Source organism: Sphaeramia orbicularis, chromosome 24, assembly GCF_902148855.1.
Source record: "Sphaeramia orbicularis chromosome 24, fSphaOr1.1, whole genome shotgun sequence".
In the NCBI taxonomy this organism is placed as follows: domain Eukaryota; kingdom Metazoa; phylum Chordata; class Actinopteri; order Kurtiformes; family Apogonidae; genus Sphaeramia; species Sphaeramia orbicularis.
Genome location: NC_043979.1, coordinates 46,049,922 through 46,076,784, shown reverse-complemented (window position 1 = coordinate 46,076,784; position 26,863 = coordinate 46,049,922). Strand labels below are relative to the sequence as shown.

At 37.7% G+C, this 26,863-nt stretch overlaps 1 protein-coding gene across 10 annotated transcripts in view; it reads left to right on the top strand.

Annotated features, from left to right (window-relative positions):
- Positions 1-10,086: 10,086 nt before the first annotated feature.
- The window catches only part of afdna (afadin, adherens junction formation factor a), a 229,967-nt gene continuing 213,190 nt past the window's right edge, over positions 10,087-26,863 (top strand). For all 10 annotated transcript variants that reach the window (XM_030128103.1, XM_030128104.1, XM_030128096.1 and 7 more), the window contains exon 1: positions 10,087-10,387. In XM_030128103.1, the coding sequence (XP_029983963.1) occupies positions 10,286-10,387 (102 nt within the window). In that variant the 5' untranslated portion in view covers positions 10,087-10,285. The remainder of the gene's footprint in view (positions 10,388-26,863) is intronic.

Genomic DNA, 26,863 nt, shown 5'->3' with positions numbered 1-26,863 from the left:
ACATGGTGGAATCTAACTCTGTGCAGACAGATGCCCATGAAGGCGTTTTCAGTCCCACACACTTGTAAAAGCTCTGGGCTCGGCCTGAAGGGAAATCCGAACAAAACCACACACAATGATTTTTTTAAGACAATAGCGTTACCAACTTCACCACAGCGCTCTGGGACGGGCCTTTCCTGTTCCACTTCCACACAAAACAACGTCTGTGACTAAACCTTCTCATGTTCTTTGGTGTAGAAGAACTTAACTGAAAAATGACACATCTATGGGATTAAACAGTAGATGATTCATATCACTGTCAGTTTGCAAAATCTGGTGGAAAGTACGGACGTCATGAGAACCGACACTTACCATACCATTCGATACTACACAGTAAAATTGCCAGTGTTTATACAACACTTAAAGAGTTAATTTTAACACTACCTCAGTGAACATATGGTCCCTATCTACAAAGTGTAAAATTTACACTGAACATAGAGTTACATTTCCAGAGTCAACTTTACTCTAGTAAGAGTTAATATTTTACACTACACTACACTAATTAGTGTCAATCAGGTTTTGCACTATGTGAGAAGTAACACCCATAGTGTTATTCACATTCAACACTGAAGAGTTAAGTGTTAAGAAATAACTTTTCCAGTGTTAAACCTACTTAACACTACATGTTGATAAATAAATGACTCCAAAGAGTGTTGATTTCTAACTGCCTCCTACCAGTGTTACATGTGATGGACTATAGTCCCAGCGTCTGCAGGGAGGAAAAAAAGATACAGTTATTTCTGGACCCAATTTATTCCAAGTGAAAATGAAATATTGTGATTAAAAGTAAACATAAAATGATACGTACAATGAAAGCCGCTGACCTGATATCACGTTATCCATTTGAAATTCGGTATTTGAAAACACGTACCCAACACTGACGACGACGTAACTTTATTCTTGCACAGATTGTGCTTGGATGAAATAACAAAAGCAACAGTTTATTTACACAAACTTACAAACGCAGTTTTTCGATGCGAGGAAGATGGCGATGCCAGAGTCCGACTTTTCACTCAGTTTGAGTGTGGAGGTTGGTGGGCGGGGCTTTTCAGAGTCATTATTTTTTAACACTGAAAGGTATCTTGCGCTTATCGGTGTTGAATTAACTTTGAGGGAGTCAGTTTACTTTAAGACTGAATATATGACACTGACAGTGTAAAACCTCTGTTAACTCCAATTATTTTCACCAACACCGGAAGTTATCTTGTTAAGTTTCACTCTGTCCATTGTTGGAATAACTCCGAAAGAATTAAAATACTTTGACACTGCATTTTTTTACACTGGCAAATTTACTGTGTATGATGACCAAAGAACCGTCGATACTCATTTTTTAAGAATCGATACCATCGGTAGGCTACTACTTTTCTGGAATTGATGGGGCGGTACGCTCCGACAGTTCACATGCAACAGGTTCAGGAACTCATGAAAGAATAAACACAGCTGCAGCTCATGCTCCGCCTCGTCTAATGGACGAAAAGAACCAAAAGTGTGTGTGGAAGTATTTCAGGTAGACGAGACAAAAGCAATATTCATTTATATGCAAATACTTAAAGTTTTGTCTTTTTAGACTCGTGACAATCAGTGCAACTTATGTGTGTGTGTGTGTGTGTGTGTGTGTGTGTGTGTGTGTGTGTGTGTGTGTGGTGAGTCAAACAGTGATACTATCGCTGACTGGGGAAGTGGCAGGGCTATCTGGTGAAGTTGGTTTCCTGTTGTGGTTTTTCACTTCTGCTGCTCATGTCAGACCAGTTCAGTTCAAAACAGTTCACATCAGTTTTCACATCCTCTGTTCACTCCCCGCTCGGAGACGCAGTTTATTGTTTTTTGTTTTTTACCACAAATAACTTCGATATGAGGTGATTTCTACTGTCGTTGACAAATGGATGAATTGAGCAAAAGAAAATGACAACAATCCGGAGAATTAATTAACTCTTTAATGGACTTTTCATTGACTGTAAAGGACACACTCTCCATACTTACATTTATATGTGCAAACTGTTTGGGATTCTTCTGCATTTTTAATGAATCCAAGTGAGTGAAAAAAGAAGGAAAGGAAAGTAGGAAAATGGAAAGAAAGAAGGAAAGAGAAGTAAAATTCAAAAGATAGAAAGACACAGATGGAAAGACAAAGAAAGAGAGAGAAAGATGGAAATAAATAAAGGAAAGAAGAGTGGAAACAGGGAAAGAAAAGTAAAATATGAAAAATGCAAGAAAGAAAGAAAGAAAAGTAATATATTACTTTTCTTTCTTTCATATATGCACATTTTCCTGGAATGCATATTTACACATGTTGATAATAAAACCCACAGATGTTGACATATATGTGTACAGTATTTGTCATGAGAAAAACCAGGTGTTGTCCTATTGGGGCGTCACATCTTCTGGGATAGACGTCCATTTTAACCAATAATTAGTAAATTTGTCCAAATTATGGTTCAAGGAGAAAGTTAGTTTCCAGCGCAAAAACTTTTAATCAAAAAATGAGAGTTTTGGTGAAATTGTTGTTTTTCCATTAGGTCAATTTTAATGCACAAGTTATATTTGCGGAATTTGAGGGTCAGTGGAAAAGCGACTAGTGTTATCTAGTTTCCTGTCATCCTCCGTTTACCGAACATCAGCTGCTCTGATAATAAGTGTTTGTCATTCGTTACTCACAGATGATGTCAGCTCCGCACGAACCCTTCGACACCATCAGCCCCAAACAGACGCAGTGACTCATGGGTTTAAAGGAAACCTGGGTTCAACAGTGTGTGGAGGGGCAGAGGATGACTGACCACACCCACCACCGGACAGAGGAGGATGACTGACCACACCCACCACCGGACAGAGGAGGATGACTGACCACACCCACCACCGGACAGAGGAGGATGACTGACCACACCCAACACCGGACAGAGGAGGATGACTGACCACACCCACCACCGGACAGAGGAGGATGACTGACCACACCCACCACTGAACAGAGGAGGATGACTGACCACACCCACCACCGGACAGAGGAGGATGACTGACCACACCCACCACCGGACAGAGGAGGATGACTGACCACACCCACCACTGAACAGAGGAGGATGACTGACCACACCCACCACCGGACAGAGGAGGATGACTGACCACACCCACCACCGAACAGAGGAGGATGACTGACCACACCCACCACCGGACAGAGGAGGATGACTGACCACACCCACCACCGGACAGAGGAGGATGACTGACCACACCCACCACCGGACAGAGGAGGATGACTGACCACACCCACCACTGAACAGAGGAGGATGACTGACCACACCCACCACCGGACAGAGGAGGATGACTGACCACACCCACCACCGAACAGAGGAGGATGACTGACCACACCCACCACCGGACAGAGGAGGATGACTGACCACACCCACCACCGGACAGAGGAGGATGACTGACCACACCCACCACCGGACAGGAGGATGACTGACCACACCCACCACCGGACAGAGGAGGGATGACTGACCACACCCACCACCGGACAGGAGGATGACTGACCACACCCACCACCGGACAGGAGGATGACTGACCACACCCACCACCGAACAGAGGAGGATGACTGACCACACCCACCACCGGACAGGAGGATGACTGACCACACCCACCGGACAGGAGGATGACTGACCACCCACCACCGGAACAGAGGAGGATGACTGACCACACCCACCACCGGACAGGAGGATGACTGACCACACCCACCACTGGACAGAGGAGGATGACTGACCACACCCACTACCGGACAGGAGGATGACTGACCACACCCACTACTGGACAGAGGAGGATGACTGACCACACCCACTACCGGACAGGAGGATGACTGACCACACCCACCACCAGACAGAGGAGGATGACTGACCACACCCACTACCAGACAGGAGGATGACTGACCACACCCACTACTGGACAGAGGAGGATGACTGACCACACCCACTACTGGACAGAGGAGGATGACTGACCACACCCACTACCGGACAGGAGGATGACTGACCACACCCACTACTGGACAGGAGGATGACTGACCACACCCACCACTGGACAGAGGAGGATGACTGACCACACCCACTACCGGACAGGAGGATGACTGACCACACCCACTACCGGACAGGAGGATGACTGACCACACCCACTACTGGACAGAGGAGGATGACTGACCACACCCACCACCAGACAGGAGGATGACTGACCACACCCACTACCGGACAGGAGGATGACTGACCACACCCACTACTGGACAGAGGAGGATGACTGACCACACCCACTACTGGACAGAGGAGGATGACTGACCACACCCACTACCGGACAGGAGGATGACTGACCACACCCACTACTGGACAGAGGAGGATGACTGACCACACCCACTACCGGACAGGAGGATGACTGACCACACCCACTACCGGACAGGAGGATGACTGACCACACCCACTACTGGACAGAGGAGGATGACTGACCACACCCACCACCAGACAGGAGGATGACTGACCACACCCACCACCAGACAGGAGGATGACTGACCACACCCACTACCGGACAGGAGGATGACTGACCACACCCACTACCGGACAGGAGGATGACTGACCACACCCACTACTGGACAGAGGAGGATGACTGACCACACCCACTACTGGACAGAGGAGGATGACTGACCACACCTATCTGAATAAAATTGTGAATTACTGTTATAGAATATGATGCATTACTGTAGAGTAAACGAAGCTCAACATTTGCAATAAAGAAGCAGTAAAATTAATTAAAAATAAGCTATAAATAAGTAAAACATGGACATGGACCATATTAGTGCACAGTGTGTACTCTGACTTCTCATACTCTGATTATTTTTACTTACATGGAGCATTTTCGCTGTAGAATTATGACTGTAAAGCATCTGAAATGTCCTCCATCACAGAACACTGCAAAAATCAGACTCTTACCAAGTGTATTTGTCTCATTTCTAGTCCAAATTTCTCATCACACTTAAAATCAGACAGAATCACCTAAAGAGGAACTTTTCAGTGAGACATAAGAACTGATTTATAGACAATAGATCTGGAAAATCGGATTTCAAGAAATCTTACCAAGATAATTTTCACTTGTTCCACTGGCAGATTTATTTTTTTTGCTTGAATTAACCCCCCCCCAAAAAATCTTGAATTAAGCAGAAAAAAGTCTTGAATGAAGCAAAAAAAAAAAAAAAGTCTTGAATGAAGCAAAAAAAAAAAAAAGTCTTGAATGAAGCAAAAAAAAAAAAAATCTTGAATTAAGCAAAAAACCTTGAATAAAGCAAAAAAACAAAACAAAACAAAACAAAAAAACATCTCGAATTAAGCAAAAAAAATCTTGAATAAAGCAAAAAAAAACAAAAACAAATCTTGAAATAAGCCAAAAAAAATCTTGAATTAAGCATAAAAAAAAAACAATCTGCCAGTGGAACCAGTGAAAATTATCTTGGTCAGATTTGTTGAAATCAGATTTTCCAGATCTATTGTCTATAAATCAGTTCTTCTGTCTCATTTAAAAGTTCCTCTTTAGGTGATTCTGTCTGATTTTAAGTGTGATGAGATATTTGGACTAGAAATGAGAAAAATACACTAGGTCAGATTTAGATTGTTTGTTTTTTCCAGTGTAAAAGCTGGTGTTTACGTCCACACAGACCCCGTTAACCTCAGACACACACTAGTCTTTGTTGAATATATTATAAAATGTGCCCAGAGGAAGGAAACATCCTGCAGTGACACATGTTATCAGTTAGGGAAGCAGACAATGGTCCGTCCACCCCCTATGGACACGATGTGGACAAAAGTATGTGGACACGATGAATTCAGGGGTCTGGGATACAAAACAATAATGACTAATGGTATAATATAGTTTTATATTGGGATAAATATCATTGCATTGGTTAGTTTTTTTTTTTTTTTAATTTTTCAGTTCTAATACCTGCACTGCAACTCACAATTTTTAACTGTTTTTAATTTTAATCAAGACCGTTTTTAGCTTTTGTTTCAACTGTTTCTTATTCTTGTTTTAATTCCTTTCTTTCTTTCTTTCTTTTTTTTTTTTTTAAATCTTTTTTTGCACTTTCCCTTTGTTTAATGTGTTATTCTGCTATTCTCATAGTATTAGTCTATGATTTTAATGTAAATTTATGTGTTTCTATGCCTTTGTAAAGCACTTTGAATTACCGTGTGTCCACATAGTTTTGTCCATATAGAGTGCATGTAAACAGGCAAAAAAACACACTTATGCAGTCGTTTAAAAGTATTTCTGTTAGATTTTGGTTCAATTTACTTGAGAAAACTGACACTAATGTGAGGAAATTCCACTTATCCGCTGTTAAATATTGACTTAAATGCATTTGATTAAGTGTCGTACAATAAGGAAAAAGCAGAGAGATGTACTTTTATTGCAAAAAGTGATAGGAAATTTGCCGTTGCTGCTGCTGGTCAATAAAAACTTGAACTTACCAATTAAGATGCTGACTTTTCTTTGTGTGTTTTGTTGTTGTTGTTGTTGTTGTTGTAGGTCAGAGGGACTTGACAGAGCTGTGTGGTATTCAGCACCTGATGGATCCAACCAAACCAGAAAACACCGACACAAAGAGGAAACACAAGGACCTTTGACAGATAATGGAGCTCCACTTATCTTTAAATATTAATATTATCTAAAAACCACAAACATGACTTATTTTAAAAGTAAAAAAAACTGCAATAAAGTATAAACAAATGCTCAAATTATATTCACCTTGAGGTCTAATTGTGTTTTAAATGTGTCTTCGGCAAGTCTGCACATCATCTACTAATGCTCTTTGAATAATTTTATGGAAAAATAAAAAAATTAAGACTGCTATTATAAGTCTTTAAGATGTTTATTTAACCCATAAAGACCCAAACATCCACCGTCGACCAAATCTATCAGCTGATCTAAACTGTTTAATACCTGTTGATCCTCTAATCCTGTCAATACATGTCAATAATTGGTGTAAAATACAGTTAATTATCTTTTCTTGGTCATCAGATATGACCCATTTGGACGTTCAGAGGCTCCGTAGTTACCATGGAAACACTGTCGTCTTCTACAACATTGATTCCCCAGTAAAACCCATGGAGTTGGATCAGTGACAGTGGATGGACACACTGGGTTTATGTTCAGATAATGAGAGATTTGACTGAAAATGTCAGTTTTCTCTGTTTTTGATAAAATAATCCTCAATTTTACTTTTAGCTTTTATGAATGTCTACATGATCAGTAGATTAAATGTAGGAAAATACCTGATTGTCACTGAAATAACACAAAATACAAAAGATAATATTACAATAAATGGTGATAAATCACTTAAGGAAAGTTAAATATAGTGAAAATTTATTTGGGAACTGCCACAAATGATCACTGGGTTAACTTATGCTCGACATATTTGTAAGAAAAGACTCATGAAGTGGAGTAAAAATATGCAAAACTAGTACTGATGATAATGAAAAATGTGAGAAAATGTCTGTACTGAATATGAAATTGTCATAGGTCATTGTTCCTTCATTGTAGGCTACATTTTCACAGTTTTTTTTTAACATTTATCTAAGAAAGTTGTGCCATATACAAGCAATAAATGAACTATGTGGTCATTCAGTATTTTAAAAATAAAATAATCAGATTAACAATGAATTCTAAATTACGAATGTCATATTCAGCGTATTTAAGTACATTTTAGGATGTTATAGCTATATTTTCATTACTTCTAGATATGATATAGTTTTCAGTTTTAGACCAGAAAAAAATGATCTATTATTTATTTGTCTATTTTTTATAGAGTTTTTTTTTCCTCAACTTTACTGAAAATATTTGGGAATACACGACATAAATTTTGAACAAACAAGCATCAAGTTGTCAAAATGAAAAAGCATTTGAACAAATAAATTTAAGAAAATAATGGATAGATTTAAAGACACAAAGCAGAATAGACAAATAATAGTATTAAAATAAAATAAATAAATAAAAATAACACATCTAACAAAAATAAATGCATCAGAGAGATCAGTAAATTTTAAAGAAATTGCCAGGATGCTAGAGCTTTTTTTTTTTTTTTTTTTTTTTTTGTTAAAGATAAATTCTAAAGATTTAATTTTTTTTTTTTTTTTCAAATTCCATTAGGAAGATTTAAAAATTTAGGTGTGTTTTGGTATATTTATTTTGTGTATATGAAATTTTCCAAATCAAATAATCAGATTAATAAATTCTAAATTATGAATGTCATGTTCAGAATATGTAATTACATTTTGGGATGTTATAGCTATATTTTCATTACTTTTAGATGACATAGCTTTCAATTTTAGGCCAGAAAAAATGATATATAATATATTTTTCAAATTCAATTAGGAAGACTTTAAAATTTGGGCGTGTTTTGGTATGTTCATTTTTGTGTGTGTGAAATTTTCCAAATAAAATAACCAGATTAACAATAAATTCTAAATTACAAATGTCATGTTCAGAATATGTAAATACATTTTGGGATTTTATAGCTATATTTTCATTACTTTTAGATATGATATAGTTTTTAATTTTAGATCAGAAAAAATGATGTATTATTAATATTATTATTATTATTATTTATTTTTTTTTCCCCCTCAACTTTATTGAAAATATTTGGGTATACAAGACATAAATTTTGAGCAAACAAACATCAAGATGTCAAAAATAAAAAGCATTTGAACAAATACATTTAAGAAAATAATGCATAGATTTAAACATTTAACATTTGGGTGTGCTTTGGCATATTTATTTTTGTGTATGTGAAATTTTCCAAATAAAATAATCAGATTAACAATAAATTCTAAATAACGAATGTCATGTTCAGAATATGTAAGTGCATTTTGGGATATAAAAGCTATATTTTCATTACTTTTAGATATGATATAGTTTTCAGTTTTGGATCAGAAAAAAATGATATTATTATTGTTATTATTGTTATTATTTATTTATTTATTTATTTAATAGAGGTTTTTATTTTTTCCTCAACTTTATTGAAAATATTTGGGTATACAAGACATAAATTTTGAACAAACACCAAGATGTCAAAAAGAAAAAGCATTTGAATAAATAAATTTAAGAAAATAATGCATAGATTTAAAGACACAAAGCAGAATAAACAACAGTATAAAAAATAACATATCTAACATAAATAAATAAATCAGAGAGATCAGTTTATTTTTAAACATTGTTTATAAATTGCCAGGGTGCTAGAGCTTTTTTTGTTAAAGGTAATTCCAAAGATGTAATATATTTTTCAAATTCCATTTGAAAGATTTAAAAATTTGCGTGTGTTTTGGTATATTTATTTTTGTGTATATGAAATATTCCAAATAAAATGATCAAATTTACAACAAATTCTAAATTACGAATGTCATGTTCAAAATATTTAAGGACATTTTAGGATGTTATAGCAATATTTTCATTACTTGTAGATATGATATAGTTTTAAGTTTTAGATCAGAAAAAAATGATATTATTTATTTATTTAAATGGAGGTTTTATTTTTTTCCTCAACTTTATGGAAAATATTTGGGTATACAAGACATATAAATTTTGAACAAACATCAAGATGTCAAAAAGAAAAAGCATTTGAACAAATACATTTAAGAAAATAATGCCTAGATTTAAAGCCACAAAGCAGAATAAATAAATAATAGTATTAAAAAATAATAACATATCTAGCATAAATAAATAAATAAATCAGAGAGATCAGTCTATTTTTAAACATTGTTTATAAATTGCCAGGGTGCTAGAGCTTTTTTTGTTAAAGGTAATTCTACAGATTTAATATATTTTTCAAATTCCATCAGGAAGATTTTAAAATCTGGGTGTGTTTTAAAAATGTTCTATTATTCTGTATTGCATGTGATGGTGTTGTGACCTCATGGAGAAAAGCACCGTCATGTTTTTTCTCGCTCCGGGTCTGAAAGAGTTAACCATTTTTTGCGCGTACACGTACGAGCATCCAGTCAGCGTTGCTTCGGGAGCGCGCAGAGGAGGCTCGGCTCCGGGAGCGCGGACTGGAACAGATCAGACAGCAGGTCGGTCGGTGCGCACGAGCTAGACCACACCGAGTCCCGGCGAATTAAACCAACGGACCGAACCCCCGGTTTAAGAGGCGGCGGCACCCCCCTCCTGTGGACTAACGATACGGGAAGTTACCTCCAAGCACACAGACGGACTTTTCGAGGGTCTCAAAGGCTTGTCCACCATGTCGGGGAGCAGGGAGGAGGAGAGGAGGAAACTAGCCGACATCATCAACCACTGGAACGCGAACCGGCTCGACCTGTTCGAGATCAGCCGGCCCACAGAGGTAGGACACCGGCCGGAGGTGGCAGGAGAGGCCGCGGACACGCAAGGGCCTCCGCTGCTTCTGGTGGGAGACCGTCAAACTAACCCGGGTTGACACTTGGCTCGGATTCGCAGAGAACCGGGCGCTTGTGGGCAGCGTGGTTTTAGTGGGTTTACTCGGCGGTCGAGTCCCCCCCCGAACGGAGAGCCGAAGTCCATTGAAAAACCCGGCGATTTATTGTGTCATTGTATACACACAGCGAACAACCTGAGGACATGGATACAGAATAAATGAATGTGTTTATATGTTAATTAACAAGGCAAAACACTAACATCCCAGCTGAGCTTTGACCTTTTACGTAAAATATAATGTTTGGTACATTTGACTGTAACGTTTATAAGCTAGCATTACTAGCTAACTACCGCCCACAACTCAAGGAGACACACAGTAGAAATAATTAACTTTATTTTAACAGTGGGAGGTTTAAATGCAGTTTTAAATAAGCCGAATTTGAAGTGACTTATTATATTACGTTTCACGTTAATTTATGTGGTGTTTATGTGTGTGTATTAAGTAAATCAACACTAAATTGCCAGATTTTCAATGGAGGCTGGTGTATGGGTGCTAGCTAGCTAGTTAGCATGAACCTGACTATAAGAGCAAACATTACCACAGCGTTTACAGAGGAAACCGGCTCTGTACTCAGCTCTATTAGAAAACTGCTGGGAAAACGAGCACATCAAAGTTGCTGCTGTGTGTAGAGCAGTGTTAGCTGTGTTGTGTTGGGCTGTAGCGGGGCTTGCAGCAGTTGTCTGCAATGGCTGACAAACCCAGTAACACAGTGAGGTTGTTTGATACGCAGGGCAAATAGATAAAAGCTTAAAGTATTAGCAACAAGCTGGATGTAAATACTTGTACCAGGTAGGGACAACAAAGCACTGAGGCTACTAGCTAATAGACAGTCTCCCAGTCATTGGAATACAGCCCTTGTCACGTCGTCCTGCATTGTCCTTACACTTGCTAGCTTGATGCTGCTGCTTGTTTGACCAGCAATAATTTGACCCTACAACATATTGAGGAGCAGTGCTGTAATTAAATCACCCGTCTGGAGTCAGGTTGTGGTTGTTTACTAATGACATGACAGGATAACCAGCTACTCCCTGAAGGACTTAGCTTGCCATAGCTATAATTGGGAGTGTTACTCTTCAAATGTATTTCCCTCCAGTTTACATGTCTGTCAGATTACTCTAAGTGGGTAACATATTGTAAATACTCCAGAGTACTTCAGCCAGGATCATACATTATTAATGCATGTACCAGTGTGGACGAATATGGCATTCACACAGTCAGTGCTGCTATGTACAGTAGACCGAGACACTCTGGATGCATATAAACATTTGCTGTGGAGATGTAAACTGTATGCTCCGAGCGCTGTGATGTTTTGTTTAGCAAAAGGGATGAAGACCCCATTTTAACTGACCTGTTATTTTCTGGAACATAAAGTTAGAGTGAAAGCCAAAAATGGAAATAAAATGCACATTTTGTTTCCACCGAGTCGCAGAACTGCACGTTTGTGGCCTGTAACCATCTCCTTTGAATAAAAATCCACTCTGCATAAGAAATAACACAGTTTATGCGACTTGGCTGCTCATATCAGCTTCTTTTCTTGTTGTACGAGGACAGATATCTATACTGTGTGCATTTTGTTGCTTTGTTTTAGATCATATATAAAATGTGCAAATGATACAGATTTAACATACTGTATTTATTTTCATTAATTTCATTTATGATTTCATTACCATCTATTTTAACTGTAGTTTCAATTTCATCCAGTTCCTTATCTATTCTAAAAGGTTGTCAATATCCCTCTGACATGACCCCATAACTGAAGCACCTCATAGCTAAGCAGTTTTGATGTATAGCTCTGGCTGTGTTTGTATGTGCTTGCACAGTGTTTAGGCGGGTTGCACACCCCCCTCTCTCCTTGGATAAGGGTGCAGTTGAGGGGGGGTGGGGTGCAGGGTCACAGGGTCCCCTCTCCTCCTTTTCTTGAGCCGATTAATTTATCAGGATTGAAGCTGGCTGGCCGTTGGCCGTGGCTGCGTGCTACACCCTCAACCTCCTCGCTCTGTGAGGAATTATTAACCCTGTCCATGACTTCTCTGGGCTGTAATTCTGTCACTGAATAAGCGGCAGTGCTCCAGCGCCACCGACGACTCGCTCAGACTTTTCGTCCAGTAGATTGTGATTAAATGTAGGCAGATGCATGGCCTTCCTTGCCATGCCACACCCTCCCCATATGTCAGCTGGTAGAGCCCCCACGCTGCACAAGTGCCCTTCACACTGTCTAGACTGCTCCTGAGTGTAGCTGTGCATAAATACGCCGCTTGAAATTACAACTTACAGTATACTCCGTGATGAATTTTGATTTGAGCCACCTCACAGAATCGATACAACTGCTAATTAAAAAATGCTTAATTCTCTCCGTGTCTTAATTTTCAGACCAATAAGAAGGGTGAGATCATTCATGTAATTAGATTAGCCCTGGATGACTGATTAGTCTGGTGCAAAGGTTCTCAAACTTTTTAATCTTACAACCCAAACTGAATAAATCCTGCTGTGGGACTTAGCGAGGGGCTCGTTACAACATAACTGGCGCTGCAGTCATGTGGGGGCTCACAGTGGGAGCAGAGATGGGGCACAATTCAGTAAACATTGGCAATGAAAGCTGCAGTTGAAATCAGATATAATCACACTAATGGTTTGCTTAATTTGGATGGAAATAATGTGTTCGCTTTGTATACAAGGAAAGAGTGAGCACAAGCATATAATGAAAACATATTTAGACAAAGGCTGAGTATGTTATAATTTCAGGTTTTGGTAGTGTGTGTTCAGCTTGAACTACACTGAATGCTGCTTCTAGTTGAATTTTTCCAGCAAAATGTGTCTGAATAACACAACAAGGCACCTAAAAGTGTCTCAGTCCTGTTTTTGAAGAAAGAGACTTTAGTTTTTTGGGGGGATTGGAGGCACAGCAGGCAGGAGCGGCTGGAAAAATCAGAGTTTTAAGAGTAAGGATCTGAACAGTGACAGCTGATATCCGGTGGTTGGTGTGGAAGTGAAAGCATGTTGTCAGGATTATCCTCAATGTAACACATTCTTAAGCGAACTGAAAGGAAGCTGGAGCTGTTACTGGTTTTATTCCATTGTAATGTTTTCACTTTATGTTTGATTTTATTCATGCATGTTTTTCAGGTTAGTTTCTTTTCACTGAAAATGCTTTATTTTAGTTTGGATTTCATTAGTTGTTAATAAAAGATGTGTGTTTGTGTCATTAACCAGGAAAATGGGTGATACATTCAATGTCCATCCAAAAAAGCATGTGTTGTAAACATGCAAAGATGTTTGTATACTTGTTTTGATTTCAGTCAAAAATTATTTTCTTAGTCTGACACTTTATGCACCTTATATGTCCTACTGTTTATCATATATCGGACTGTTCATACTACATGCTGTATACCAGATGTTGCACATTTATGTAAATATGTATTTTTCTCTCGGTAATAGTAGTTTATATTTTTATGCTCTTTTTCTCCTTCATGCCATTCTTTAAATGCCACTTTGTTTTGGTTGTGTAACTTCCTAGTTGAATTATTCTATTCCAATTTTTTATATTTATACTTTTATTAGGGCTGCACGATAGTGGAAAAAATTGACATTGCGTTTTTTTTTTTTTTAACCCTGCGATATGAAATAGCTGTGTGGTGCCGACGTAAACGGTCAAACAAATTAGTTGTGTTTCCTCTCGTTGTGGCAATAATCGCAATGCACTATCGACACAGAACACGTGTTTCAATATCATCCTTCTTGTAGCTGAAATAATTCCAGATAACTGACGTTGCTTTTCTTTTTGGCACCAAGTCTTTGTTCTCGGTGATCTTTTTTTTTTTTTTTCTTGTTAGTTGCTCATTTTTCAATGTTGTTACCAGCGACTCACTCCGTGTGTATGGGTGTGGTTTGCTTCGGCAAACTGATTAAGAATGATTGTGATTGGTGGATCGCTGTGTGCAGTGTGTCTCAGGTACCCTTGAAATAAGATGAAAACATGTTGAGTTCATTTGCCTCCTACATCGCAGGACCTGCATTGTGACTATTGCGCACACGTACATTGCGATGACGATGCTCAAACGATATATTGTGCAGCTCTAACTTTTATACTTATCTTAAACGCTAGTGGTTTTCAGTGTGGACAGCAAAGTAACAGAGAAACCTGTTTCTTTACTCTACACATGACTATAAACACATTGAGTCTTGGATCTAGTACTACTAACCTATTCAACCAACTATACATGTCAGATTGTAAGCCTGTCAGCCTGCAGATAACCATTATTTTCATGCATTTTTTTCCCTTCAGTATTTTAGAGATGAATTTTGGTTCTTCTAACCCACAGACCAAATCTTAAAAATGTGCAGATTATAAGCAAATTGTACGATCTGTGAACCTCAAACCATTTATTTGTCATTATCAGAGTAGCTGCAGATTAATTGTCGGCGCGCTATCAGCGAATTTACTGATGGCTGCAGCTGTCGTTCCCCTTATTTACAAGATCCCGCGTCTCTTATCGGAAACTTTACAGTACACTGTGGCCCATTGGACATGAAAAGTAGGCCTTGGGAGGGACAGTGCCAGATAAATGACAGAACATACATGATGCATATTCTGTTACAGATGTACTTAGCATCCAGACACTGTGTTCTCAGTCTGGGCCTGTGGAAGTGGGAAGTGAGGCTTTTAATTAGCAGGTTTGGACAGTTTAAGCCAGTAATTACAGAAGAGGAAGCATTGTTAATGACGTTTATTCTGTTGAGAGTTTCTTTGTCACGTGGAGTTTGATGATGAGCTCACTTCCTTTATGACTTTACTTTGCAGAAACGTGTAAATCAGGTTATGTTGCATTTTAGCAAAAGGTTCATCTCGAGGCAAAATAAAGTCCACTGAAGGGTATTTTTATTTTCTTGATGCACGATGGGCAGCTTTGAAACCTGAGTGCTGACCACAAGAGTTCTTTTGAACTTTATTTTTTTTAAGGCTTTATGTGCAAAATCTATTCGGCCCTTGATTGATTTTATTTTCCTTCCTCCTTCACTGCTGTACTGCCAAACTCCACTAGACACTGACCTCTCCGAATCTAAAGAAAAACTCCCGCAACACTTGTTTGAACACATTTGTTTTACCTCGAGGCGAAAGAGCTGACCACATCGCTCAGAGTCTGCATCAAGAATGTAATGTTTAATATTTTTAACGCCGGTTCCATCCACAGTTTGACTCCTCTGCGCTGTCAGCCGGTAGCAGGAGCTTAAAGACAGAAAAAGTATTGGATCTAAATTTAAGACTTTTAAAAGAAGGGTACGTCTTAAATAGATTTTACAGCGCTTTTAAGTCGCAGGCAGCAGAGTTGGGGAATTAAAGCAGATATTATGTCATGTTGCATACTTTCACTTCCAGTTGGCTGCTGTTAGTCTCTCTCACATACTCCATATCTTCTCATAAGGAGCAGTACCGTACCGGGTTAGTACAGTATGACAGAGATTTTCTTTTGATCAGATCTTCTAAACAGAGCCAAAACTCTTTTCCTAAATGTGCACTTTACTAGTATCTTTCCTTTTCCTCATTTATAGGTTTCACTTAGAAGTTTTATTAGCTTTGTTATGCCAAAAATGGGCTCCTTTTTATTACTTTTTTTTTTTATTTTTTTGAACTCTGGTCTGTTTTTATGTGGTTGTTGAAATTGTTTTAAATCATAATGACTAAAACACATTTAGTATGTTTTCCTGAATCCTGCAGATGAGATAGACGTTCGCTTTTGTGCTTTCAGGACTACAGCGTACTTAACCCTTAGGGGTCTGATCCTATTTCGGCTGTTTTTGAGTACTTTTGATTTTGCTTTTATATACTGTATAAAGAAATGTTTACTATACCCATGTTTGGTATCTTTTTTTCTTTTTTTTTTAGCACAACTTCATCTTTTTCATGTGCCTATTATTTTATCAATTTAACCTACTATATCGACATAAATGACCAAAAAACACATAAAAAATCTAAAATCCGATTTGAAAAATATATATAATTTATTGCATAAATAACACAAGGATGCTTAACGAACCTTTTCAAAGACTTTAAAAGTTAATATTGGTTCAGATATTGGTATATAAAATTAAAATTGTAATAAATTAAAACTGTACTCAGATATTTGACATAAAAGCAGATCTTTACACAGGTGTTTTCTCACCCCACCAGGTCCTCTCGGTTTCCTCATCCAGTTCAGGTGGGGGTCATCCTCATCCTTACCTGCAATGCTGATACAGTCTGTGGATTAGAATCTGCAGGTTCAGCCAGTTTTTCTGTTTTGAAAAAGAACAGAAAATGACGTAGATATGGTCAGAGACATAATGCCTGCCCCACCTTATTTTCATACTTTTATTCATGTTTGTTTTCTCCGGGTTCAAACCATCATGTCTCCGGTTGTATTTGCTCTATCAACATCAAATAAAAAGTGAAAGATTTTTTCAAGCCCGCACTTTCCAATGCAGTTATCCCCAGTGGTCTACGTGACCAACTTCCGACATGTTGAATTTGTCATGTGATTCAGTCATTGGGCCGTGACCGTGGACCCCTAAGGGTTAAGATTTCAAGCTGTAGAAAGAAACGTTGCTTAAAATGAGAAGCAAATCCAACACCTTCATCTTTTTCTCCCTACCTGTATTTGCTGCTAAGTCCTTTTGTGTTAAAATGCAATGAGTTCATCCAGCTGATGGTGTTGCTAACCTGTTTGAGTGTATTCGTCTGTTGTGTAAAATTCATTTCTGTCTGGAAATGATTAAAAAATCCATCACTGAGCCTCCTTGTTGCACCTGGTGACACGCTTTGTCTTTACAAAACAGACGAGAACACTAATTTACACCAAAATCAGCCCTAGAGGAGGCGACACAGTGGACCCGCATTTTACTTTTGGGGTTGGCCAAGGGGTACCGGATGGACAACTGTACTACATTTTTGTTTGCCCTTTGACAATTAATTATGGCAGAAAGATGAGTGATACCTCATTTTGCAGGAAATAATGAGCACTTTTAAATATGTGATTGGAAAAAAAAAAAGTTTTATCCTAATTTTCTGGCTTAAAAATAGTAAACACCCCTTGGTAACGGATGGACAGCTAATTATCATTCGTTTTGGACCACTTTGTTAATCCTGAGTTAAAGTGCAGCTCCAATTTTCATCTTGACTGTTGGTCCTCTAGGGTGTCTATTTCGCAAACAGTTTGTATTTTTTTTAAAAAATATATGTATAAGGGCATAAAATAGCAAGAGTTTTGCGAAGTGTTTAGGTAACGGATGGACAAGGGAGAATAATTACAAGTTTTAATTGTTAATTCCGCATATTTATTGGTATATACATTGCATATGTAATATCTACAAATCCAAACACTTTGATAAAGTAATTTGATACATTTTACCATATATTTATGTCAGTTTATTAGATATTTGTAACCACCGTAAAAAGAGTAGCAAAAGGTTTTTAAATGGACCTTCCAACGTATCATAACTATAATATTGGTACAATAGAAGACGATCAATGTTATACTTGAATTGAACTGACGGACAAAAAAATTCAGTCATGAATTTATGTTGAATGTAATGCCATCTATGTATTTTTAAAACATTTTTCTAAAAAGTAAAACTTGTGATGGATACTAGAAGTAATGTACTGTTAAGTCTTCAAAATGTGACTTTTTTTTTTTTTTTGAATTTATCTTTTTTGAGCAATGTAAGAGTCCATACAAAGAAGTGGAATTACAGTGGAATACATTATACATTGCCTTTTATATCATTTTTCTCCCATGCCCAAACCAACCCCAAGGCCCTTGGAGAAGGAGCAACAGCAGGAAAAAGAACATTGTAACAAAGTCTCTGTGCAGTTAAAACTCAGTTAAGTACAAAAGGTGACTTTAAATGTATTTTTTGATCTAGATGTTCACCTTCCCTTGGCCAGCCCTTAGTTTGAACTCATCTCCACTGTTATTATTAGACTTGGGAGCTTCTTTTGTTAAACAGCAGTGTTTCCTTCTGTCATAGTTGCTATAGTAAAGTTATTTTTCACTGCATGAGAGAGTGGATGCTTGGTCTGACAGTTGGCAGCTAATCATGATCAAAATAAGCACAGACCAGTTATCTGATATCAAATTTGCCCGCTCATATTTATTATTAATGAGTTTGTTTGTTAGCTGGCTGTGTGTTGGAAGGAACTGCTCAGTTCAGTGTAAAAGCATTGGATGTTGACTCATTATCGAGCATATAAATTGCAGCTGATTGTTTACATCAAGCACTGTCTTGCTTACATTAATTCCAGGTTTATGTCATGGAGTTGATTTGACTGTAGCATTTGCGGCTCTCGTTGGGTCAGCAGATGATTGTTTCGCTGGGCATTTTATTGTGTATCTGATTCGTTGTAATGTTAATGTCACAGTCTAGAATTATTTTACATCTTTACGTGGTTTAGAGTGACTCTGCTGTACAATATTTTCATTTTTTACGAGATTGTGGCAAGACAAAATACAATATGGTGGAGTTTTTGTTGTTGTGTGTGTGTCTGGTGTTTTAAGTGAGGTTTTCATGTTTCAATGCAGGCGTCTCCACAAATGTTGTTCATACAAGTAGCAGTGCACATTAGATTAGATTAGATTCAACTTTATTGTCATTACAGATGTACAAGTACAAGGTAACAAAGTACAGTTTAGTATCTAAGCAGAAGTGCAATCAGTAGAAATACAGTATGTACATAAATATACAGGATAGATTTATTTATTTATTTCAAAAATGCAAAGAAACAAAAAACAAAACAATGCAAAATAAGACAAAAACAAAATAACATTTAAATGAACAAAATCTATCTTCAAGTACGTGCAAGTCTGAATTTTCCACGGTCGAAAAGGTGTAGGAAGAAGTATAAACTTATTTAATCCAACCCCTCAAGTGCTTTTACACCTTTATCACTAACTTAATACAAGAATCAAACAATACATTTTTCCTAATTTTAGCATTCAACCACAACAAATACATAATGCAGTAACTGAATTATACTCAACAATACGATCATGGCAGTACAGTCATACAAACAGACTCAACAATTCAGCCATTTTCTTCAATAATTACAGCAACATTATCCATAAACAAACAGCCCTCATTGTCATTATTAAATACAATACCTCACAAGAATCCATTCTTTATATATTTTTTTTAAACTGAAGTGTTTGATATTTGTTGTTTCTCCTCACACAATTTTATTCCACAGATAGTCATACAGAAACTTTTTAACATAGAGAGCACTTTATGAATCTTTTAATTTAACTAATAGATCTTTGGGGTTTGGGATTATTATAAACAGATTAATACACTTTAATGATGTTATCAATGTTACCGACAAAATCAAGTATCTTGGACATTATATTACGAGTAACCTCACTGATGACAGACATTTACCAGCAGCAATGTAAACTGTATGAACGGGCAAACATGTTCGCCCCTCAGTTCCATATGTGCTTTGCTAATGTAAAAACTGCACTTTTCAGAACCTTCTGCTCTCCTCTGTATACTGTGCAATGGTGGCGCAGCTACAAAAAGAGTTCTATGCACAAACTGGGGGCTGCTTATAATGGCTCGATGAGGATACTGCTGAGGGTCCCAAGACATTCTAGTGCCAGTTAGACGTTTGTGGATTGTGGTGTTTGATGCTGTGCTGAGGCTGCTATACAGCATTTTATTTATTCGTTCATGTGCAGAGTTACAAAATTATCAAACTAAATTGTACAAACCCTGATCTGTCCCAGGATTTGTTCTGAAAGGTTTAAAATGTGGTCTCACTGCTGATCAAGCCTTTATGTATAAGCGACATATGGATTTATATGATTTCTTTTTTTGTTTTGTTTGTTTGGACAAAGTTTTTGTGTCCTTAATAAAAGTTGAATGATTTACAATATACAGTATTAAAGTCCAATGAATATGTTAATGTGTGTACAGATTATGTACATATTATATAGGTGAATAATGGCATGATATACACCATATACATACTGAATATGGTGTTCTTTTCTGTGGAATATCTCAGCCATGTGTTGCTGTTTTCTAGATCAGACATTTGGGAGCATAGCAGAACTAAAACCTGTAGTCCACATGTGACGATGCCGTGCACCTTTTCTACATTTGAATTGATCTTATGCATTTTTATCTATTGTATTACTGCGGTTTTACACTCTGATATTCATGCAGACTCTAATTAAATAGGTCAGAAACGGTTCTTCAAAGTGTGTTTTTGTGTCTTTATCACCTGAATCTAATGACTAAGTAAAGAGATTCTGATTTTCGCACACTCACTGCAGCCCAGCCAACTGTTTCCTGAAAGTCTACTGAAAGGTATTTACGATCTAAATGCTCATATCCACCTTTTTTTTTTTTCCCATGGGATGTAAATGCATCATGTAAGCAGACTTGCCATGACATCAGTGGTCACGCCCTCATTTCCTCGCTGTACAGGAAGCAGGAAGCTGACAGGAAATGTGTGTTGTACGGAGATAGTGGGGTTTCCTGTGGTGTAGGAGGAATGGCCGTTGGTTTGGGATTTGATTTTTCTTTTATTTTACCCGCTATTTCCAGATCGCCAGCTTTAGAATAACAAAATACCACCAGTTCTTGTGGGTCTGTGCATGTTCTGGTGGTTTTGGAATTTTAATTTCAGGTACATGTATACAAAAGGAGGAAGCATTTTACTGATGATGAATGAGCTCGAGCAGTTTTATTTCTATGTACATTATCTCAAGATTAAACAAGATTTAAAAGTTTTTTTTCATTTAACCCATAAAGACTCAAACAACTACCAATGACCAAAACCATCTACTGATCTAAAATGTTTTACAACTTCTGAACCACTAAACTTATAAATACTTTGAAATAATTGGTGTACAATGAAGTTTGTCATCTTTTCATGGTTATCAGATATAACCCATTTGGACGTTCAGAGGCTTCATAGTGAATGTAGAAACACCGTCAACTTCTACAACACTGATTCACCAGTAAAACCCATGGAGTTGGATCCATGACAGTGGATGGACACACAGGGTTTATGTTCCGTTAATGATATATTTTGTTGAAAAAGTCACTTTTTCTTCAGTTTTCTCTGTTTTTGATATAATAACCCCCAAGTTTAATATGAGCTATTATGAACATCCACACAATCAGTAAATTAAATATAGGAAAATACCTGATGTTCATTGAAAAAATGTAAAATACAGAGGATAATGTCATCATAAATAGTGATAAATCCTTAAGAAAAGTTAAATATAGAGAAAAAACTATTTTGGAACTGCCACAGAAGTAGCATTGGGTCTTTATGTGTTAATTCAATCAATGCTCTATATGTAAAGTACAGCACTTACAAGGGTGTGAATGTGCATTATTCAGTAAAATAATGACTTGTAGGCAATGACTGAAAAACATTCATGCTGATTATATAACAAACAGACTGTATTTTGGATTCTTGCTTTATTTCCAGTGTTTAAAGGGCAAAATCTCAATTAATCTAATACGTAGTTATTTTTTATTTATTTTAATAGACAATGTTTTTTTTCTTTTTTTAATGAAAAATAATTTAAAAAGGGCTACTTTCCATTTATAGGGAGACAGTGGTGTTTAGAAAAAAGACAAATCAGAGTAGTTTTTTCTTAGTTGTGTTCTCTAGAAGGGACATTAAATCTACATGGTGTTTGAGATCGTACAAATAGAGAGTTTTGCTCAGATTAAACTCGGTGGGTAAAAATCCTTTGTGCGGCGTTGGTTACTAATAGCTCGGTGCTAACTCATGGGGGAAAACAAGGCTGAGATTTTTCCCCGTCTGGTATCTGACATTGAGGAAAAGGTCAGCGTGGTCCAGGTGTGTGTACCTCTGGTGATAGTAGAGGCATGTCTGGCAGCGGACCAGCAGAGGCCTGGTTAACAGATCTGCTGGCCTCAGCCACAACTACAATACCATGAGGTCAGCCGCTGCACCCGGCGTTTATCTCTGTTTGCATTGTCCCTCTGTGTGTTCAACACCGCCCCCCCCCGCTCCCTCCATCCCTTTTTCTGTCTCTCTCCCATCTTGTCATGTGGTCGCCGGCTGGCTGCGTCACCATGGCAATGCCGTAGCTATGATGAGCAGAGAGTACAGGCGCTTAGCAAAAAGGGGCCTCTCATGCACTCACATGGTTTACAGGCTGCAGCTGTGGTTCATGGTTATAGGCGAAGGGTCATTATCAATCAATGTGATATAGTAAGGGTGGGAATTGATCAGATTTTATTGATACCAGTGCCATGGTCGGTTCTGCTTGTAGGTCAGATTCTTTATCGATTCCTGATCAATTTTCCGCTGGAAAAAGTTGCATATCGGTTGGGAACTGATTGACCCAGTGATGTCATCTAAAATGGATGAAATGAGAGATTATTAGTATTGACCTCTTTGAAATATTATTAAAATTTTACTATACCAGGGGTGAAAAATTTCGGTTTGGTACAGAGGTCCTCAGTTCAATACATTTTTGATACATTTTCGGTACAGTGAAGGAGACCAGTTTTACTTAACCCTTGTGTGGTGTTCAGATTTTTGTTACTCAGCCAGTGTTTATGGGTGTGGTGGACCCATTGCATTTGTGGGTTTTTAATTCAACATAATCAAACAATTTTATGTTAAAATGCTCAACAGATGTTTACTTCATCCCAATTACAAGCAACATAAAAAGCATATTTGTTTAATATTTGCCTTTTGCCTTTGCAAGATCACATTTATGAATGGAAGTGCTACTCGTTTTGAGTTTGTTTTTTTAAAGATGCAATGTAATCAAGATATGAGAGGAAAAAATTCCTAAAAAAAAAAACTACTCATCATTTTTCTTTTAATAAAAAATAAAAATGGGTCCCACAGACCCAAACACCATACAAGTCCATACAAACTGATCTTTACAAAACAATGCCGGCACACCGCTGTTGTTTTGCTGACTTGTCTCTCTCCACTGACATAACTGATAGGGAATCTGAAATGCTCCCAAATTGGAGACCTTAAAGAAGACGGAGGGTCTTCAGCTAGAGCTGCAACCGATTAATCAAGTCAAAGTGATCCAAAAAAATCATTCGACCACAATTCTCCTGAATCAAAGCTTTGTTTCCTTCATTTCTCTGCTGTTAAACATTGGTTCCACTGTTGTGTTTCACAAGGACGCTTATTGTGACGCACAAAGACACTTCAATTCAGGAAAACTGCAGTGGAATATTTCCCTTCAATCAATTTGAGTCGATTAATTGAATCGTGAATTTTTGCGTTTGCTTCAAGCACCTAATCGATTAATCGGTTGCAGCTCTATCTTCAAGTCTGGCTTTGTACCTGTAGCACTACTCTGAGCTGCCGTACTGGTTTACGTTTAGCATGTGGATGGTGCGTGGACCGCTGAGATGTCCTTCTAGGATATTAAATATTGCACATGGGTTCTGCTTGCTCATACTGTGTGCGTTCTGCTTCAAGGTTTGTGTGGAAACTTGAGGCAAGTGTTTGCGTTCTTCTCATAGGCTACATGTATTTGTTCGGTACACTTCTGTATTGTATTGAAGGCCCTAAACTGAAACAAGTGCACCGTTACACCCCGACAATATACACATCACAGAAGTTGCTTTTTTTGTGATAAAACTAAAATGCATCATAACATACCCTTATAAATGAAGCGTAGCAGGGCTACAGATACGCATGGTGCACAAATAATATTCTGAACATGTGTTTTTGGTACAGACCGCTACAAAATCACATCTTTATAAAAATATTTTTTCCAGTGATAATGAAATGCAGAATGACAATGTCAACTATAATCAAGACTTGTATTGCAATAACTGTGTGTGGTTCAGTGCTAGTTAGAAGGCAGTGGTAAAATACATGACATTCCTGGAATTTAAGCCCATGTTGTGTAGAAACAGACTTCAGACACTGCTGTTTTCAGCCTTACATGAAATGACAGTTTTACAGGCGTTACAACCACCATTATTGGTATTTTTTTTTATTCCTTCCCGATCTATGTGATGACCTCTTGTAAGTTTCCAGCAATGTAGACACATTAGCTTTATGTCACCATTTGGCAGAACACTGTCGGAAAATGACAAAATCATGCAGGCATCAAAAAAATGGAATGTTCATTGGAATTCAGTGGACTGGACAATTTGGAACCATTTCCTGATTCTTGTACCTATCTTTGTTGCAGCAAAAATAGGGTAGTTTTTACTGTCTTGATGTTTTGTAACTGCTCACTTTGTTGTATAAACACGTTCAGTATGTTTATCTCAATGAAATGACAGGAATTTGTGTTTTGGTGGATTGCGTTGTAGTGTAACGATGCATGCAGGTCAAATGGAACTCACCCTCTTGTGTCAGTGGAGCTTAACAGTCCTGTCTGTAGTTTAATGGTGGTATTACACACACACATTAAAGCACTATGTAAAGCTGCTTACTGGACACATCTCTGGCTGAGGATGCAAGTTACCTGAAGGCAACACGAAAGCAATCTTGTAAAATTACTGCACTCGGAGGAGCGGGTTTGTGGGTTGATTGTGTCACCTCAAGGTTGTTTCAGCATCAGTAGAAGCTAAATGCTTTTCTAATTGCACTGTAAATCGAAGTTGGTAAAGAAACACAAGTGTCCCATGGAGGAAATGTGGGCAGGGATTTTATGATGTGGGTAGAATGAAGGTAAACACACAAACAGACAACATACACATACTTCTTGTTCCTCAGACTACCTTTTAACCCATAAAGACCTAAAGCTACTTCTTTTTTTTTTTTTATAATATCTTTTTATTTCACAAAAGAAAATCCTCCATATACAGCACAAACACAGTGATACTGGGTTTTACTTTTTGCAATTCTCCTTTGTGCACTCCTCCCACCCCCCACCTCCAAAGGAACAAACCAACTAAACGCACTCAAAAGTAACAGGCCAAAAACATAAAAGTCTAAAAAAATAAAAAATAATAATAATAACAATAAGATGAAATAAAATAATAATAACAACAATAATCATCATCAACACAATAATTATAAAAGCTACTTCTGTGGCAGTCCCCAAATGAATTTTTCTCTCCATTTAACCTTTCTTAAGTAATTTATTACCGTTTATGATCATATTATTCTCTGTATTTTGCATTTTTAAGTGAAAAATCTGGTGTTTTCCTGTATTTAATTTACAAATGTGGATATTCTTAAAACCTCCGATTGAAGATGAGGATTACTACAGTCACGGAAAAAGTTATTAGATCATCAAAAACAATGGTTATGCAATCAAGTCCTAACTCCTGTGTGTATCACGTGACTAAAACAGACGAAAAAGACAACATGGAATGCCTAAAAGCACTGTTTTTGTCAGTACAATTCCACAGATATTGATGTACGAACGGAAGTGATTTTGGTTATTGTCAAGAAAACATGTTACATGGATAGATATCAGCTCTGAAATTAAACTACTGTGAGCTATTTTTTTTGTTATCATTATATTTGTCCAAACAAATGTACCTTTAGTTGGACCAGGCATTAAAATGAACAAGAAATTGAAGAAAACAAAGATGGTCTAAGAATTTTTTTCCCTTGACTGTATATCGAAAACTGAAGAAAAAGTAACTTAATCAGTGAAATCTATCGTTAACTGAACATAAACGCAGTGTGTCCATCCACTGGCATTGATCCAACTCCATGGGTTTTACTGGTGAATCAATATTGTAGAAGATGACGGTGTTTCCACGGTAACTACAGAGCTTCTGAACATCCAAATGGGCCATATCTGATGACTGTGAAAAGATGACGAACTGTATTTTACACCAATTATTTATACGTATTGATAAGATTAGTGAATCAACAGGTATTAAACAGTTTAGATCAGTAGATGGTTTTGGTTGCCGGTGGATGTTTGGGTCTTTAAGGGTTAAATGCAGCTGCAACTGAACAGTGACGTCAGTGTACTTTTCCTTCTGACTCTACCTCCATGAGATGATTGGAGCTCGGTATGAGTCCTGCAGTGTCTGCCTATCAGTCGAATGCAGGTGAAGCTGTAAATGTGATGCATGTTACACTTCATGGCCACAGTATGTGTGTGTGTGTGTGTGTGTGTACATTGTGGATAGTTAGGAAGCAGGGCAAAGATCACGACCACCAGTCTTATAGGCTGTCCAGCGGAGTTATAGCGCATCTCTCCCACATACTATACACTCAGATCTACTGTTCAGTCACACCAGTGTGTAGAGTTTCGAACTGGATTGATGTTTAGTGGTTAAAACATGAAACTAATTGAGATTTCAGTGCCTGTAAGGTGTCAAATTCACGAAGTCGGGACAGCGCTATGGTATACTTAAGTGTGACAGTCTGACAGCAACAACATGCCTTATTTC